The sequence below is a fragment of the Diprion similis genome, chromosome 14 (assembly GCF_021155765.1).
Source record: "Diprion similis isolate iyDipSimi1 chromosome 14, iyDipSimi1.1, whole genome shotgun sequence".
In the NCBI taxonomy this organism is placed as follows: Eukaryota; Metazoa; Arthropoda; class Insecta; order Hymenoptera; family Diprionidae; genus Diprion; species Diprion similis.
In genome coordinates, this window is record NC_060118.1 from 7,051,224 (window position 1) to 7,069,218 (window position 17,995).

Consider the following 17,995-nt stretch of genomic DNA (forward strand, 5'->3'; position numbering starts at 1 on the left):
AAATAACATTTAGTAAATTAAATTAAATTGAATTAAACTATAAAGCGAACAAGGTGATATCCGTGGTATGGTTATCGCAAAATTTCACAGCCAGATGTTTGGCGACTTGCCATACCTTTGTACTTAGGTGCTTAGGCAGTTGTATTTTGTCACAGGGAAGTACATGTGTGTATTTTAGGTGGCTAGAACGCGCACGCCGTACAAAAGCACTTTACATTCCATCGTTAATCTAAATTCTGAAATTGAAATCACTCTACCCTGCTAAAAATATGCGTGTTTTGAATTACAAAATGTTTTGAAAGAATTCAGGGTGTCATTTATTACACACATATAGTTCACTATATAGTTGACTATATGATTTTTGATCTAGTATATCTGATGATTCGTACTTTTATAATTTATTCTGTAATTTTTTCAATATTTCATCAAACTTACAAGATAAATCATGTGACAAATTACACACAGAATTCTTTTAAAACGTTTTATAATTTAACGCATGAACATTTTCAGTAGGGTAAACTGCTCGCCACCATGCGAGTTGTTATTTGTAATTTACTGTACCTAATAAGTGAATAAGTATGTATATTGTGTTACAGTATAAAGCTTGGTTTCTTCAAAACTGTTAATCGGTACAAGCATACAAGTTTGTTGAACATAGAATTTGTTTCCTACTGTGAAAATGAATACAGTACTTCCAGTTTACATAACTTTGTGCAAAGATTATAATTATGTGATAATTTCTATATGTTTTATAATTACTGCCAATTATCGAACCGATTGATTTACATTCCATTTACTGAGAATAATATTATTTGAAATTATTTTTTCATACTTGTATTCACTCAACTGTTTTTACAATTTCGAAGTTCAATCTTTTTTTTTTTTTTTCTGGTAAGGAACGTTGTCTCTATAAATTATAATGTATAAGGTAATTTTTTCTCTGTAAAACAGATCTGATTAACGTAGACTTTTGTTAATAGTTTCCTTTATTATTTTATTCCATTTCGAACAAATTTTAGATCGTGAATATCAGCATGGTTTGCGGTAACTTAGCCAATTACACTGTCCATGCTGATAGTAATAATACAACTTGTCTCCATTTCATTTTTCCCTCACAAAATTATTAATGTTTTGTGAAATTTTACGATTTATATTACTTTGTGTAAACGTTCTGTTATTTATAACTGTTAAATATAATATCAGATGATGAACAGTTTTGTTATACGCACGCTAATCTTACATATAATTATAAAAACTGCTGCACAACGGTAACTAATTTTTCTGTAGTATTGTGTAAAGAATTTACGCCAGCAAATTTACAGAAGATATAAGAAATACTTACTGATACATCATTAACAAGTCGTGTACAAAAAAATGGTGCAGCTTAATCTTCTTTCAAGTACATCGTAATCATTTTTATGGCACAGATATGGTGAACTTGGGATGAAATTATGCAAATTTCAATAGTTTCAATTTTTTTCTAAACAGCCATATGCAGGAAAAAATTGAGTAGTATAACATGAAACTTAGTAATATTTTACTATCAAAATAGTGTAAAAGCTAATTTTCATTCTTGTTTGGTAATGGTGAAAGTTGGATATAAATTTTCTTGTAACTGATGTGTGACGGGTTTCATGCTGTTTAATTTAACACCAATATCAAACAAAGCACACTAAAAGTAAATGATGAGTATAAAGTGCAAATTTAAGTCTATCTGTGAAATAAAATGAAAATCATATGCTTATAATTGGACGTTAAATTTATGAAATTTTTTTTAAGACTATATACCTATATTACATATTGTTATGCAGGACCAGATTTTAATTGTAATAAATAATAATAATAGTGTTTTAAAAAGTTATCTATACAAATGATGAAAGTTGATATTTATGATATTTTATGATATTATATTATATAAAGTTCAATTTATATTTCAAAAACAAACGTCTCTTTTTTATATACACATGCTTCTAAATACAATTGTTAAGTACGTTTCTTCACATTCTTACGATCCCTAGTTTAATCTGTCTATATTTTTTATAACAACAGTTGATAAAGTAAGCACGTAATTCCTTATTGTTATTTATAAAAACAGTTGCATTGCAGAGACGCATTGCAACAACAATAAAGAAAATAGTGTAGTGATTCCTTATGTACCAGAAAAAGTGTGGCATGACAATGTAGTTAATTATCAGTCTTCTCTGTTACAGCGATTGGTATCAAAAGTAGCACATCGTTTAGCTGTCACAGCATTCCTCTTTGCTGTACCATTCTCTCCGGTTTCTTAAAAATTAAACAACAAATGTCAATGAAGTCGTTATACACGTTCTTAAGTACATCAGATCTATATAACTACCATCTCTGCTCCGGAAGTGGATATCGCATGATTCTGGACGCAACCCAGAAGATCTTCTGGGACCTGAAACTCTGTCCCTCAGACCAGCGACTGGTTTCCTACATTTTTCACCGACACATGCGTTATCCCTGTTACTCGGAGACCCTGTCGACACACATAGGAGCATCATAAGTGTAAGTATAAATCAATATTGCCCAATAATTATTGACAATTCTGCTATAAGTTTTGCAGTGTAATGAGAAGAATAATCGATTATTGCTCTGTCTTCAAGTTCACGTTACTGCGATCAGTTCTCCAATATTTATCGCACCGTAAGTCTCAGGCTGATGGCGCTTCATGCAGGGTTGACATAAATTCTCAGCGTCACCGTGGTGCAGGAGAAGGACCACGCCATTTTCGCTAGTCATCTTGTCGCCTCCGTTGAAGTTTAGTAAATGCTCAGAGAGTTTCTGCGAGCCGACGTTTGTCCCAGCACCATTTTGGCTTCTAGTCTTATCAGTTTTTTCGCTTCTTGGCATAGCCTTTGATCCTCTTTGAGATGGCTGTGGGACAGCACCGAGCCTTTTGGCAGGATTTCTCGGATGGCAGGAAACAACAATCGGCTCTCTAAAAGACCAAAGACAATGGATGAGTAACGGAGCAGCTATCGATTGTGTCCATTGATTCAACTAACTGAGAAATAGAGCATGGAGGGGAATATGCACAGGGGCTGCAGCACGGAATTGGCGGACACCGCAACACCTTGAATGCTTCAACATTCAGCGACGAGACTCCTCTGAGCAGTGCGCACTGGACGCTGTTCTCATACTCCGTCCGTTCCTCGAGGAGCCGTTGGTTTTCCTCACGAAGTTGAGCTAACTCTTCTTCCAGCTGTAAAATCAACAATGAGTCACGCTCTAAATACCGTTCGTCGTCATACCTCAACTTCTCTATCAGCTTTTTCTTTTTCTCCGTCTTCGACAGATTGGGAAGCTGTATCGACTAAGGCAACCGCATTTCCAGTTTCCAAAATATTTCTCTCTGGCGTTGTGCTACCATTCTCTGGATTTGATTGCGCTGTTGTGGAAGTTCTTCTTTGCCCCTCGACCTGTGACGACAAGGAGTGTTTTTTTCACAACTGATTTATTAAAATCTCATTTTCCATCAGTTTATTACTAGATTCGCTGGCGCTTTCCGAGTTACTTCAAGTTCCTTCTCTTGTGAGGCAAGTGATGCCTCCGCCTCTGCTAACTTTTTTCGCAAATCGACAAGTTCAAGCTCCTTTTCTATTAGGTCAGACACTCGAGCGATAGAATCTTTTCTAAGTAATTCGAGATCGGCACTAGCAGCGCATATGCGATTTTGGACAACGCTAACCCAGTGTTGGACTCTTCCCATTATATCCATGAACATCAATTTTAAATCTTGTTCAAAATTCTCTCCCAAATTTGTTAGCGACTTTCCAGCTTCGTTCAAATTTCTCATCGTATAGTCAATCATTTCATCCACCTTTTTTTGCCTGCACAAAAATGCACGTTACATTCAACTTGACGCCTTTTTCTATCAATTTACCCAAGCGATCCGCTCGATCTTGGAGCGCAGAAGCACATCGGTCCAATACCAACATCCGTCCTATTTGAAGAGGCGTCTTTACCCAAAAGATTACCGGCACTCATATACATCGTATTCAACTCGCTGTCAGTTCGGGCTCGAAGACTGTTCAAGGTGCTTGCAGTGTACGCTTGACCATCCTGGCTGCTGAGCTGATTGCGGTCGGTAAGATTTATATCTTCATGAAGGATCGAGCGTCTGTTTTCCAGAACTTTGTGTAGAGATTCATTCGTATTCGAGTGAAACTCATCGTCCATTCGCTTTTGAGTGTTATTCGTTATTTGAATTGGCTGCTTTTTTTCATTGCCCATAGTTTCTGTGATAATTATATTTCATTCGTGATCATTTTAGTCATTTTGCACGAATGAAATCAAGCACAACATGATTTGTCATAATATTAATAGCAGAAACCTGATATTTTACTGCTGATAGGAGCGATCGAATTTCGCTTTGGTTATTTAATCACATCAGACATATTTTCATCGAGTCAATTATCGAAAGCATTTTTATTTAATTCTTGGATTGAATGTTAGTCTAGGGAAAATTTCGTACGTATACATGGCGAAAAATAATCACGATGCATGTCCGGACGTCACCGTATTACCTGAAAATTTTCTTCAAATTATTTTGCCTCATTGCATATAGTGATTGCTAAATGCTGTTTCCGTGTAGTATTTGTTAATTAATGCTTCATTGTTTTTTTTTCCGTTTAATCTCTAGTGCTTTGTTCTAAATACATTCAGGAAACTTGATTTTTGGACCGTAGATTAGTTTACTTTTCAGCAGTCTCTCGAATAGAAATTGTGACTACCAATTTTTGGTTTTCGGTATTTATTAAATTCTTAATAGTTTACATATTCTATAAACATGTCATCAAGTTCACGCGATTCATTATTTGTTTTTGTTTTTTTTTTTTGTATAAAAACTAGTACATTATAATATAAAATTCTTTTCATGAATATCGGTTCTACACTTTCCAAATAATTTTCATCACGCATTCAAGAATGAAATAATACATAATACAGGTTTGCAAGTTTTCAAGCTTTATTAGATGCAAACATAAACGACCATTATTTACAGCTTGAAAGTATTGAAATTAAAGTCTCTTTTCGGCCAGAAAAATAATCTGTAGCAATGCGAGCGTGTAAGGGCACACTTGCTTGTATATTTAAATGCACATCTTTGCCTCGATTAGCAAGTTTAACAAACCTGTTATGGAATTCACAAGCTCTTTATCAATAAACCGACACGATTCTTCGTCGGCGATTTGTATCGATGAAAATTACGAGACAGCTGATAATATTTGTTACAGAATTTGCAGTATGGTCGCTGTTCGTAATTAGAACATTAATGTGGATCCAGTGATTGCGTTGCTCTTGGCTGATTCAAAGTCGTTACAGTCTTTTGGATCCCAAGGCAGCGGTCAGCCGCATCACTAGCTTATATATGAGGAAGAAACATAGTTTCAGTTACGGTATGACGTGATTCAAGCCAAATTTATACTCGATTACGCAGCCTTCTTGGCTGGTGGTCTGAACACTCCGACTACTACAGCGTGATCTCTTTCGTAGGGTTCTAGTGTGATTTGTTCTTGCGGTTTCAGTTTGTCTGAAACTAATTTCTTCACCTCCGCCGCGAATACTGCCTCTGGTTGCGCCGTAGAATCGATGCAGCTTGCCTGGTACAAGGATATAAGTATGATTAGCAAATTGTCAGAGATTGGAGAGTCGAATATGTAATACACATTATGTGTTATACTGGTCATTTATTTCATTGTTTATTTTACCTTGATAGAGATAACGAAGTGGCCACCATTTTTGAGGAAGTATTGCGCATTGAGAGCAACAATTCGCGCCTGATCAGGTTGCGCAACGTCTGCAAAGATTGTGTCCACCATACCAACTAGCATTCTGTATTTGTGCGGGTGTCGAGCATCCTCGATTATTGGAATGATGTTGGTGCGTTTCTTTGCCACGTTTATCAGATCCCTACCTGATCTGTGCGAGAATTCTACAGCGTATACGAGTCCTTCCTAAATTCAAAACAGGAAACATTGTTATCAAATTAAGAAAGCACGTAACAGGAGAATTGAATTTTGAAAATTTACACCCCAATAACTAATTATTCAATTCGATTAAGGTTTGTTTTATTTAAAAGTACGTAGATTGAGCTGAATTTACATTTTTTTTCTAATTAGAAACAATCATTAGAAAGCATTGTTATTGACAATAGTGTCATTCATTTTGCTCGGTGAGACGTTTTGCAGTAGTCATATCCCTAGAAATGCTTAACCGATTTACTCCAAATTTGGGGACAGTGATCTTGGATAGTTCAAGTTGCCACATCTTTTGATAATTATACAACGAAATATTAAATTTCGGAAGAAAAATCGATATTCAACTTCAAATGGTACATACATCAATCTATGTATATTCAACAACTATTGTACACTTGCCTATTGTTCAATAGAAGTATTATACTTCACAGAATATCAGATAGGCTAGTTTATATTTTTATTGCATCACTTCGACACCAAGTAAGTGAAAATTAACAAACTTGGCTCTAATGTATGCGTGTTGCATGTCATGGATTAAAATTATTTTCAATTCATTATTTACCGGTCCAACAACATCTGCCACATGTGACACCGTCGTTCCAGATGCAGCTCCAAGGTACAAAACTTTGCTGCCTGGTGGCATGTGAATTTGATCTACTCCTCCAAGAATTGCAGCAGCTAATTTGGATCTGAACGGATTCCACACTCTGTATTCAACCTTTTCTGAATTGTCAGCCTGGAATCAAGCGCACATTTTCATTATTCTTTATTTATTTAAAACGGAATACTGAGGTACAAAACATAATTCAAAAGTAGAAAAGTTTTACCCAAGAAACTTGATTGTCTGCACCAACCATTCTCAGTAGGAATTTAGTAACCTACAGATCTTAATAATTCGTGCAATATTTTTTCTTGCATAACTTCGACACCAAGTAAGCAATTATTAACTTATCTGGCTCTAATGTATGCATTCTTTGATATTAACTATGTAAGAATTTCTGCAAGACTCTTTTGGAGTTTTCCTTTACAGTTCAGTTACTGAAAATAATCACGTTAAAGGTACATATTTGGATTTAGACCTGAGTAAATTCTGGTAAACGATATAATATAATATTTATACATTTCGTATTACATTTGATTGAGATTGTAAAACAAGTCTCACCTCAACGCTGATTCTTTTTTCACCGTAAACCTCCGAACCTGGAACAAGGTTCAATGTGACTAATGCGTCTTCTTTTCCTCTGGCTATGAAAACTCCTTCGTGACGATGTGGCTCAATTACCACGGTTTTCCCGCCTCTGAAACCACCACCCCCGCGTCCTCGGCTACCTCCCCGACCACCCCCTCGTCCTCTCGGGGTTCCTCCGCCTCCTCGACCGCCAAAACCTCCGCCACCTCTGCCTCGGCCACCACCTCGATCACCGAAGCCTCCACGTCCTCCACCGCCGCCTCGTCCCCCACGAAAACCACCACCGCCGCCACCACCTCGACCACCCCGAAATCCACCGCCTCCACCGCCTCCACCGCCTGGAGAAAATCCTGGAAATGCGAGAAAGCTTTAGAAAAGGTTTACAAGTTTTGATCAGTTTTATTCTTAGGAACCTTGTTGAAAAATAACTGACTCAAGTGAAAGGGGATCGAAATTAGTGATGAAAAAAATGTTGCAAGACCTGTTTTGGGGAACTAACGTATTTTCCAACGCGGTTAAAGGTTACCCCCAAGACGCGTGCGAGATGCCGCGAGACGAGGCGCTTCGCATCATCATAATTATGTGTATTTAGAGAAAAACTTGAATGTGAAAAAATGAATGATGGGGTTATCGCTTACCTGGCTTACCCATCTTATTTCAAAGTATGTAGAATCAAAAACACGCTCCTTACTGCGCTCGGTACCGCGTGTACTTTGGGGTATTTTAGGCACACGCCGTACACGTGAGCCAAAACGTTTGCTGGCGCGGAAATCGGGTTCCCTCTTATCGACACTCGAATATCGATTTTCGACTGACGATTATCGAGGCTCGCAAGCGTCAAACATCGAAGAATTTCACGCGTGGTTTCCGGATTTCAAAAGTAGTAGAATATAGCTGTTCATTGGCGAATCGACAGATGACGAAAGAATTAGAAGACTATTACTCTTGAGAAAATTTACCTGACCAGTACTCTACTGGTAAGTGGGTCTGAGGACGTAAGAAGCCGTGTTAGCGGTCCGGTAGCTTCTTTATCGGCTGGAGCCGTTTAACACGAAATTTCATAAGACACATAATACCCCATTGAGGTATTTCTTCCAATCTTTAACAATCTTCAGTTGGTGATCACAAATTGCATCACATGGTCCCATACATATTTCTGTAACCAGTATCTTATGCTTTCTGTTAAATTATTCATTCTCATCAACATGACTAACGGTTGTAAGTGCCGACAAATTCTTTACGAAAAGCGTTCAAGATTTTACGCATTACAAGTTTGGCACGATTCACTCAGAATTATTTTAAACAGTCTCATTTATCTGCAGCATAGTAATAATGGGTGGAAAGTAATAATTAGTTCGCGGGAAAATGAGCAGAATAGAGGCGTTGATTAAAGATATTTAATTCTAAGTTTTCTGGTTCTGCGAAGGTTTTATTATAAGAAGTAATTCTTCAGCCTTGCATTCCAGTATGGGATGAGAGAATACTGTAATTTTCTCCCTCTTCAAAACCTCTTATTATTAGTCCTTACCCTCATGCCAAAGTTCATGAGGCTAGCAGTCTACATAAATATTCAGCCAACGGCACTTATACAGGTCGTTGACTGAGGATATGTAGTCAACGTACAGGTTTTAAAATTGTTGAAATAGTGGTAAGAACGCGCCTTATTCTAGGCATTTTGCAAAGCAAATGATCAATGCGGGTTGCAACTATTTTTTTCAATACAATATGGCGGCAATCTCTGCAACTGTCAAATAATTTTGTGGTTCGCTTCAGTTTAGAATGTCGTTATTTCCAGCGTATCCGAGTAGTTCCAATAACGAGGTAAAGCCCTTGGACGAGACTCCAAAAAGTACAGGTAAATGTTGCTCAATTTATCTTGTGTCACATCCAGGTTGTGTGAACGATTTTGTCTAACCGAACATAACCTATCATAACAAAACAACATGACCCCGAACCAATCTCCCTAGCGTAAACGTTGTAAACAATTATTTGATTAAACCTGACCTGAAGCAATCGTTTCTTGTATCCCAGAAGTCCAAGAATTGCGCTAGTATTTTCTTCAGCTATTCTTCGCCTTGTGAAAAGGGTAGGTCAGCTTTTTATCTCAACTTTAAAAGTCAAACAAGTTTGAAAAATTGATGATCATTGAATTTCATCTTCTTTCGTCGTTCTGATGCAACTCGTAACGCACTTATTACTTGACGTGCATCAAATTCTAAAACTCCATGAAATTAATGTTCGAATTCTAGCGATCCAGCCAGCCTAAAGTCTTTTAAACGATCAATATTTTTTTCTACTCTAAGTATCAAAAATATTGCAAATTCGATACTAAGGGAATATTCGCGACAAAAATCAAGCTTTCCTCACCTGACTAGCTTGAACTAAATAATTATTTTCTTAAGTATTACTTTTTGCCACGAGACTGGTAGAATTTATTCCAAAGTCATCAATTGTTGATTTTGATTTGGCAGATGAGGCATCGAACTTGTGGCTTACAAATTCCAGTTATGTGGCACCTGTGGTTCAAAATCCTGTGATCGATCTTTGGTCGGATTCATCATCTGATGAGTCAGTCAAAGTAATATTTAATGACAACGCAACGTCACCAAAACCAGAGGTTATATCGATAGAGTCGGATAGGAGTACCAGCAGCGATTACAGCAAAAGTTCAACGTCAAGACGCGAGAGGAGGCATAAGAAGCGAAAGAAAAGAACTCGTGACAGAAGTAGTCACAGACAGAAGGGAAAGTATGAAAAGAAACTTGAAAACGTGTATTTTGAGGACACGGCAAGAGACAAGAGAAATTTAACAGTGTCTACGCTTGGCGGCTCAGCTAGACCAAGTTACACCTTGTACTGCGCTTATCTTGGGTTTAGACCTTTCAAGAAATTGCCGAAACAAACACCGCGAAGATACTATGCCGTCAATATAGACACAGTACGCAAAGGTGAGAAACAAGATACTAGAATTAAGAGGAGCAATATCAGCAATGAAGGCAAGCGGCTGCAAAACGAGATGGAGGATTTTAACTGGGGTGTTAACATGGAAGAAGAGCAGACAAAAAAAACAAGAGAGTTTAACGAAGGGTTGGCAGAAAACCCTGACGATGTTGAATTGTGGATGAAGTACATCAACTTCCAGGTATTCGATGTTGAAAATTTACATCTGTTCTTGAGATCTCGGGGCGATACGATTGATCCCAAATTGTAATTAATCTCTCATTTTAGGATGTAATTTCCCAATTCCAAAAAGATCGTGGGATCACGGATATCAGGAGCACGATAACTTGCCAGCGTAAACTGGCGGTAGCTAATAAAGCTTTGGAGAAAAATCCAAGTTCTACGGAACTCCTAAAGCTCAAGTTAAGCCTTACTGCTCAGTTGTTACCTGCTGATCAATTTTCAAATGAAGTGGAGGCCCTCGTCAACAAGGATTCGGGGAATATTGTCCTGTGGCGTGCTTTAATTATGGCCACTCAAGCTTCTCTAGCTATTTGCTCAGTTCCTAAAGTCTTGGACTTGTACTCCAGATGCCTTTCGAGTCTTCGCCAAAGACTTAGGACCAATCCTCAATTATACGATCAACAGATCCTTGGTGAGACATGAAATAATAATATTATGTAATGCGAGATCTAACACAAGATAAATTATGCATCCTTGATATTAATGCAAATTTTTCATTCGTTTATTTATTGGCTGAATCCATTTCTAATATTTTACCATGTAAATGTGTTGAAATAATTATTGCACATTGGATATACAATTTTTAATGTTAATTAGAAATGCTGTATCGCTGTCTGACGTTTCTGAGGCAGGCAGGACTTTGGGAACAGATGTGGGAAACCTTGAGACTCAATTTAACTCTGAATTTGAATTTGAGTAAGGACAACTTTAGATTCCGAGGCTTTATTGATGAGCGAAAATTAAGTAAGTCACTAATTATATATCAGCGAATATCTTTCGGTAGCACCTTTTACTGCACGTGAGAGAAGCAAAAAAAAAAAAAAAAAGACAATAAAATAAACAATCCAGGTGTGAGGATCGCAAGGTATCGTCGGTAGGAATCAATGAACTACGAGCAAATGGAAGACTGTAAAGTCAAGTCAATCAGTACAAGTGAGTGATAAGAATACTGCAAGATGATACGAGAGTATATTTTTTCATCGATTCCTAGAGTTGCTTCTTAAAATGTTCAGATGTTTGTGCAATGTCAAATCTAGAATCATTACTGATCTTTATTTGCAATCCTGGAACTTGAACAGTTTGTACTGTAATAATGCAGAACCATTTTTGTCTGAAAACAAGATAATGCAGAAGCCGATAGCTTTTCTAACTGCAAATTATCAATTTCTAGTTGGAATGGAAGAGGTAATATTAACATCGAGACTTCCATTGAACCAGTTATGGTTGAGGGTAGAGTCGCTTCGAGAGAGTTGTCACTGGATTAGTGTAAGTAGCGACCAATTAGAAATGCTTGGAGACTCGCGGCGATTTGTACTACCGGAGGACGTGACTGATTATGTGCAGCCAATAATGTCGCGTGACTCCAGCCTGAAACTTGCCGTGTACTCTATACTTTCACTGAAAGTGCCTTTGCTTCCAATGCAGGATTTCATTGCCCATGTAAGTTGTGCGTCCTCTTAATTAGATAACGAATAATAATCGAGAATAAATTTTTAGGATTTAGGGTTGACACAGATAGAATGGGATGCTGATTCGATCGAAATGTTGCTACCATTGGTTCATCCTTTTGTTGGAATCTTGGCTGGATCTGAAGAGAAGAAGAAAGTGATGGAGAGAATACTCGAGGATCAGTTGACATCAGGACCGCAATACTTGAAATACCATCCTGCGCAAGAACCGTATCTGGATTTTGTCAGAGACACGTTCTGGGCAATTGCAGAAAGTTTCTCAGCGTCTCAGTACGAGCGTACAAGCATCTATGTTTGGTGGTTGCGATTCGAGAGATTGTTAGCTTCGCTTAATCAGAACGATAAGGACGATCACAGAAGGAAGAAGCTCAAGAATATGGTAAAAGATTTCCTCAAACGAGATGGGAACAGAAACAACCTTCACTTCTACCGGGAATACGCATTAATTGAAAAAGAAATTGGCCGCTTTGACAGCTGCATTAACATTCTGGAAACCACTATTGGAATGCAAACCAATTTCCTTGCAAACCTTTCTAGTCGGCAGGAGAAAACTGTCTTGTGCAGCGTATTCAGAGCTCTTTTTGAAACTCTTCTCGATCCCAAAACTTGTGAGGAAAATCACAGAGGCCGCATACTTACAGCAGTTGCTCGAATGGTCTCCGGACCAGATGAGAATCGTTTAGAACAAGCGGAAGAATTCTTGGAGACTAGTGTCAGTGAATTTCTGCAGCAACCTGTGTCTGATGTGATTGAAAAAACGTATTTTCTTCCAAACTTCGAATGTGACTTGATCACTTGTTACGCATATTTTCTTTATGTGAAAAATTCGACCATCTCAAAGCCACTTGGTGTGTTGGAAAGATGTTTGAAACATTCGGAAGAAAATAAATATTTGCAGGTGAGTAAAACGATTGATTGCTATTTAACACTAGCATGACAAAAATAATGAGGTCGATGTAAATGTTTTTTTCTCAGGAATGCTTATATGAAAGTACGATTGCACTTTTGCATTTGGATTCCAAACGTTCGAAGTTGCACGGATTTTTGAAGGAAACACTTGATCAAGCCTTGGATTTGTACCCCATGAACTGCTACTTACTTTCTGTGGAAATGGAAATCGAAGTGAGTGATCATTATCAAATACTGTTTGGAGAAACTTTTTTGAGAACATGATTGATTCATTTTTTCCATTGTATACTTTGTATAAACAAGGAAAGTACGGCAAACTTATTTCTACATGTATAAAAATATAAGTGAAATAGAATTTTCACTTCAATTAGTTGTTTTCGATTACCATTGACGATAAATCTATTATGCCTGAATGATATTAAGATAGTTTAGTAGATATTGTAATGGTACACAGGAGTAGAAACAAGTTCGATTCGTGTTTTTACTAACGTTTTTCAGTACTACGTAGTATTTATGTGTTCACATAATTGAGTACAAAATAAAACCTTGCTATGTTTGTAACGCAATTTTCTAAACTTTTATTTCAATGCTTTATTCACAGAGCGAATCACCCTGCTGGAAGGTGAGCCGTAATCGAACTGGATCCTGGCAGGCAATGGCTTCATGTCTTGCTAGTCACATTCGAATCGAGCGGCTGGAGAGCCTGGGGCTTCAAGATGCTGCAGTCGCTGCGACTAATAAGCTGTTGTCAATTCATCGCAGACTAGCTAAGTAGGTGTTCATTGTTGTTTTACACTGTCATTTGGTTTCTGTTATTATACTCACCGGAGTTTGTCAAATTCTATCAATTCACAGAGATCCAGGCTCACAGAGATGTCCGTTAATATGGAGACTTTACATGCTATTCTTGCGCGAACGTAATCTGTGTGAGGGCAGAGGTGAGGAAGTTTATCACGAAAGCGTAGCTGAATGTCCATGGGCCAGAGGCATTTACACCGATGCTGCTCAAGTGGCACCCCAACTTCTTACCGAAATTCAAGATTTGATTCGCGAAAAAGAGCTAAGAATGCATGTTACACCCGAGGAGTTGGACATTCTGCGTGGCTAAAGCTGGTTTTCCATTTATTATTGTTCCCCTATGAAGTATGTAATATATGTATGTACGTATGTAAAGATATCCGTTATCTATATATTTATATTTATTAAATTTGTAATAATTAAATATGTGCGCTTGAAGGATGAAAGAGGTACCATCTCCATCTATTATACCTATCGTGAATCGTACTGCTTAGCTATTTGTAAAAAAGTTTTGTACCGACAATGAGACTGTTTTCAATGAGATGATTGATTGCAGAAATAGGAATCCAAAGGATAGCATTAACTGTACTATCTTGTAGTCGTTTTGCGCAAATTGCACCGACATTTAGGCCGTGAAAAACTGGTACAAGCTGGCGGATTTTGAATTTGTTGCATTAAGTTGATGTGTACATGGTATAATATAATTAAAAGTGTTCTGATACCTTTGATTTGCATTGTTTGATTTCATTCCGGTTGGCAGTCGGAAATTCGGTAACTTCGGATATTGAAATAGGATATCAATATGTAATAATAATGAAAATAATGACACATTCATGACTCGAGGTGTTAATTTCTGAGGAACAAATTAATTAGAGTGAATATTATGATTATTGTCACTAAATTAACACTAAAATTCGACGGCAGATATGACGAAATTAATAAGTACTAACATGAAAAATTGTGTAAATTGTAATAATTATTTAAAAAACCATCGGCATATTATTAATAATTGTACTACGGATTTACTATAGAGTTGATATTACTAGCGTGCAGTCTCTCTATTATTTCGCTAGGATTTCGGTTCTACTGTTGGTCTAAGACTGGAGAAATCACACTCTGTGCACAAGGGAGATTTTCAACAGTAATTTAGAAAACAAGCGTAAACGAAAATGTGATATACGCGGGAAAAATGAGGCATTGTCCCAACTATTTTGACAGTCGTTCAGGAAATCATAAAAAATCTTGTTGAAGTCAGGAATTATAAAAATATGATATTGCAAAGAAAAATTCATATCTAATTCTAATTTGTGATCTCGAGAGTAAAAATGTCGTTATTTTGAACATAGTTTTCAATTATTAAAATATACAAAAATTCACGAGTATTCTAGACAAAAACAGATTTAAACATCAAGGAGTTCGTCAATTAGTAACTATGAACGTTTTTTCGAACAGTAATGTGTGATCAATTATTTTTGTGCCCATGAATAATTTTGATACATGTGAAAAGGTTAATACGTCTATAATAACGTTTACTTGAGTAATTCTAGACTTATACACCAAATGTTGCGTATATACCAAATCAATCAGAAAAATATCCTAATGCGTTGTTTTTGATAAAATGATTGCTGCAAAATAGTGATGGAACTTTCATTGACTAACGTGAAATATTAAGGGTATTTTGAAGTCATTATACGAATTTAACGACTTAGTAGTTCAGTATCAATAAAGTTTGAAAATGCTGTATTTATTACATGTAATGAGACTTTTATTGATTGACAACGGCTTTTCACTTATATTTAACCTTAAACGAGATTTTTAATAATCACATTGCAACAGCCAACTAATGTTCTTCAACCATCAGTCTTCGGAAATGTTATTAAAAATCATTTTGAGCGATGTTACTGAACTCTTGTAGATGATGAATTAATCCACAGTCATAAAGTAGAGATTCATCAGAGATAAGAAAAATTTATCAAAATTCACTGTGCTTTTTATTATCGGAGGTGTATGTAGCGTTAAATATGCTGACACGCCAGTCAATGATTGCATTGTCCCGATGTATCGATACAGAGTTTTCCTCACGACCCATAAAGTACTAAGCATAAGGTGCATATTTTGGAAAGAGGTATCGCCCAGTAGCCCTAATCCTCTGAAATTTTATTTCATATTAGTCTATACTTATCGAATGATCGAAATGGTTTTGAAAGCAGTTCCCACTAATTTGCTTAAAATATTTTCAAAATAATAGAAAAACCTGAAATGAAGTCCAGTGATTTGTATGAAGCTTTTGTTACAAATTGGAACCCCAGGAACTCAAAAAACACATTCAAAAGAGCGTAGGACCGACAGCAAAGAAAAGACTATGAAAATCTGCAGTTTTTTGGCTGCAACTCTTGATCCGTTGCTCGCAGCGTATTGGGACTGCGCTGAATCGATTTCTCTCGCAAAATTACGTCGGGATAGTGCCCTGAAGAAATAACTGCAGCACTTTTCTAAGTGGTCGAAATTTTCGCCAAAAATCCAAAGGGGTTAGCCTTACTTTTTTTGCGATTTTTGAAGCCGAAAATTTCTGGTCTCCGAATTGACTTCTATGACCGTTTCTAGGCTAATTGGAACCCCAGGAACTCAAAAAACACATTAAAAAAAGGGTAGGACGAACAGCAAAGAAATGACGGTGAAAATCTGCAGTTTTTTGGCTGTAACTCTTGATCCGTTGCTCGCAGCGTATTGGGACTGCGCTGAATCGATTTCTCTCGCAAAATTACGTCGGAATAGTGCCCTAAAGAATTAACTGCAGCACTTTTCTAAGTGGTCGAAATTTTCGCCAAAAATCCAAAGGGGTTAGCCTTACTTTTTTTGCGATTTTCGAAGCCGAAAATTTCTGGTCTCCGAATTGACTTGTATGACTGTTTTTAGGCTCAGTGGAACCCCAGAAACTCAGAAAAAACATTAAAAACAGCGTAGAACTAACAGCAGAGAAATGATGATGAAAATCTGCAGTTTTTTGGCTGTAACTTTTGATCCGTTGCTCGCAGCGTATTGGGACTGCGCTGAATCGATTTCTCTCGCAAAATTACGTCGGAATAGTGCCCTAAAGAATCAACTGCAGCACTTTTCAAAGTGGTCGAAATTTTCGCCAAAAATCCAAAGGGGTTAGCCTTACTTTTTTTGCGATTTTTGAAGCCGAAAATTTCTGGTCTCCGAGTTGACTTGTATGACCGTTTCTAGGCTAATTGGAACCCCAGGAACTCAAAAAACACATTGAAAAAAGCGTAGGACCAACAGCAGAGAAATGACGATGAAAATCTGCAGTTTTTTGGCTGTAACTCTTAATCCGTTGCTCGCAGCGTATTGGGACTGCGCTGAATCGATTTCTCTCGCAAAATTACGTCGGAATAGTGCCCTAAAGAATTAACTGCAGCACTTTTCTAAGTGGTCGAAATTTCCGCCAAAAATCCAAAGGGGTTAGCCTTACTTTTTTTGCGATTTTTGAAGCCGAAAATTTCTGGTCTCCGAATTGACTTGTATGACCGTTTTTAGGCTAAGTAGAACCCCAGAAACTCAAAAAAAACATTAAAAACAGCGTAGGACCAACAGCAGAGAAATGACGATGAAAATCTGCAGTTTTTTGGCTGTAACTTTTAATCCGTTGCTCGCAGCGTATTGAGACTGCGCTGAATCGATTTCTCTCGCAAAATTACGTCGGAATAGTGCCCTGAAGTATTAACTGCAGCACTTTTTAAAGTGGTCGAAATTTTCGCCAAAAATCCAAAGGGGTTAGCCTTACTTTTTTTGCGATTTTTGAAGCCGAAAATTTCTGGTCTCCGAATTGACTTGTATGACCGTGTCTAGGCTAAGTGGAACCCCAGGAACTCAAAAAAAACATTAAAAACAGCGTAGGACCAACAGCAGAGAAATGACGATGAAAATCTGCAGTTTTTTGGCTGTAACTTTTGATCCGTTGCTCGCAGCGTATTGGGACTGCGCTGAATCGATTTCTCTCGCAAAATTACGTCGGAATAGTGCCCTAAAGAATTAACTGCAGCACTTTTCAAAGTGGTCGAAATTTTGGCCAAAAATCCAAAGGGGTTAGCCTTACTTTTTTTGCGATTTTTGAAGCCGAAAATTTCTGGTCTCCGAATTGACTTGTATGACCGTTTCTAGGCTAATTGGAACCCCAGGAACTCAAAAAACACATTAAAAAAAGCGTAGGACCAACAGCAGAGAAATGACGATGAAAATCTGCAGTTTTTTGGCTGTAACTCTTGATCCGTTGCTCGCAGCGTATTGGGACTGCGCTGAATCGATTTCTCTCGCAAAATTACGTCGGAATAGTGCCCTAAAGAATTAACTGCAGCACTTTTTAAAGTGGTCGAAATTTTCGCCAAAAATCCAAAGGGGTTAGCCTTACTTTTTCTGCGATTTTTGAAGCCGAAAATTTCTGG

At 37.3% G+C, this 17,995-nt stretch overlaps 3 protein-coding genes across 5 annotated transcripts; 1 reads left to right on the forward strand and 2 right to left on the reverse strand.

The window, feature by feature from the left end:
- Nucleotides 1–1,552: 1,552 nt before the first annotated feature.
- Nucleotides 1,553–2,827, reverse strand: LOC124414854. 2 transcript variants are annotated; one of them, XM_046895951.1, is made up of 3 exons: nucleotides 2,667–2,827; nucleotides 2,357–2,500; nucleotides 1,553–2,284 (listed from the first exon to the last, which is right to left on the reverse strand). In XM_046895951.1, exons 1-3 carry the CDS (start codon nucleotides 2,761–2,763, stop codon nucleotides 2,238–2,240), a joined length of 288 nt encoding a protein of 95 aa, XP_046751907.1. In that variant the 5' UTR covers nucleotides 2,764–2,827; the 3' UTR covers nucleotides 1,553–2,237. The 2 variants fall into 2 exon arrangements, with proteins under 2 accessions (XP_046751907.1, XP_046751906.1); XM_046895950.1 differs by having other exon boundaries at nucleotides 2,280–2,500.
- A 2,145-nt stretch (nucleotides 2,828–4,972) lies between these two features.
- LOC124414641 (rRNA 2'-O-methyltransferase fibrillarin) lies at nucleotides 4,973–7,985 on the reverse strand. Of its 2 annotated transcripts, none has more exons than XM_046895642.1 (5): nucleotides 7,830–7,985; nucleotides 7,165–7,541; nucleotides 6,565–6,738; nucleotides 5,733–5,978; nucleotides 4,973–5,624 (listed from the first exon to the last, which is right to left on the reverse strand). In XM_046895642.1, the coding sequence occupies exons 1-5, from the start codon at nucleotides 7,840–7,842 to the stop codon at nucleotides 5,454–5,456; spliced, it is 981 nt and encodes a 326-aa protein (XP_046751598.1). In that variant the 5' UTR covers nucleotides 7,843–7,985; the 3' UTR covers nucleotides 4,973–5,453. The 2 variants fall into 2 exon arrangements, with proteins under 2 accessions (XP_046751598.1, XP_046751599.1); XM_046895643.1 differs by having other exon boundaries at nucleotides 7,839–7,978.
- Nucleotides 7,986–8,918: 933 nt separating this feature from the next.
- On the forward strand, nucleotides 8,919–13,959 carry LOC124414640 (nuclear exosome regulator NRDE2). Its single transcript, XM_046895640.1, has 9 exons — nucleotides 8,919–9,046; nucleotides 9,663–10,333; nucleotides 10,420–10,786; nucleotides 10,972–11,118; nucleotides 11,546–11,814; nucleotides 11,872–12,741; nucleotides 12,819–12,965; nucleotides 13,354–13,523; nucleotides 13,608–13,959. Exons 1-9 carry the CDS (start codon nucleotides 8,971–8,973, stop codon nucleotides 13,858–13,860), a joined length of 2,970 nt encoding a protein of 989 aa, XP_046751596.1. The 5' UTR covers nucleotides 8,919–8,970; the 3' UTR covers nucleotides 13,861–13,959.
- The last annotated feature ends 4,036 nt before the right edge of the window (nucleotides 13,960–17,995 follow it).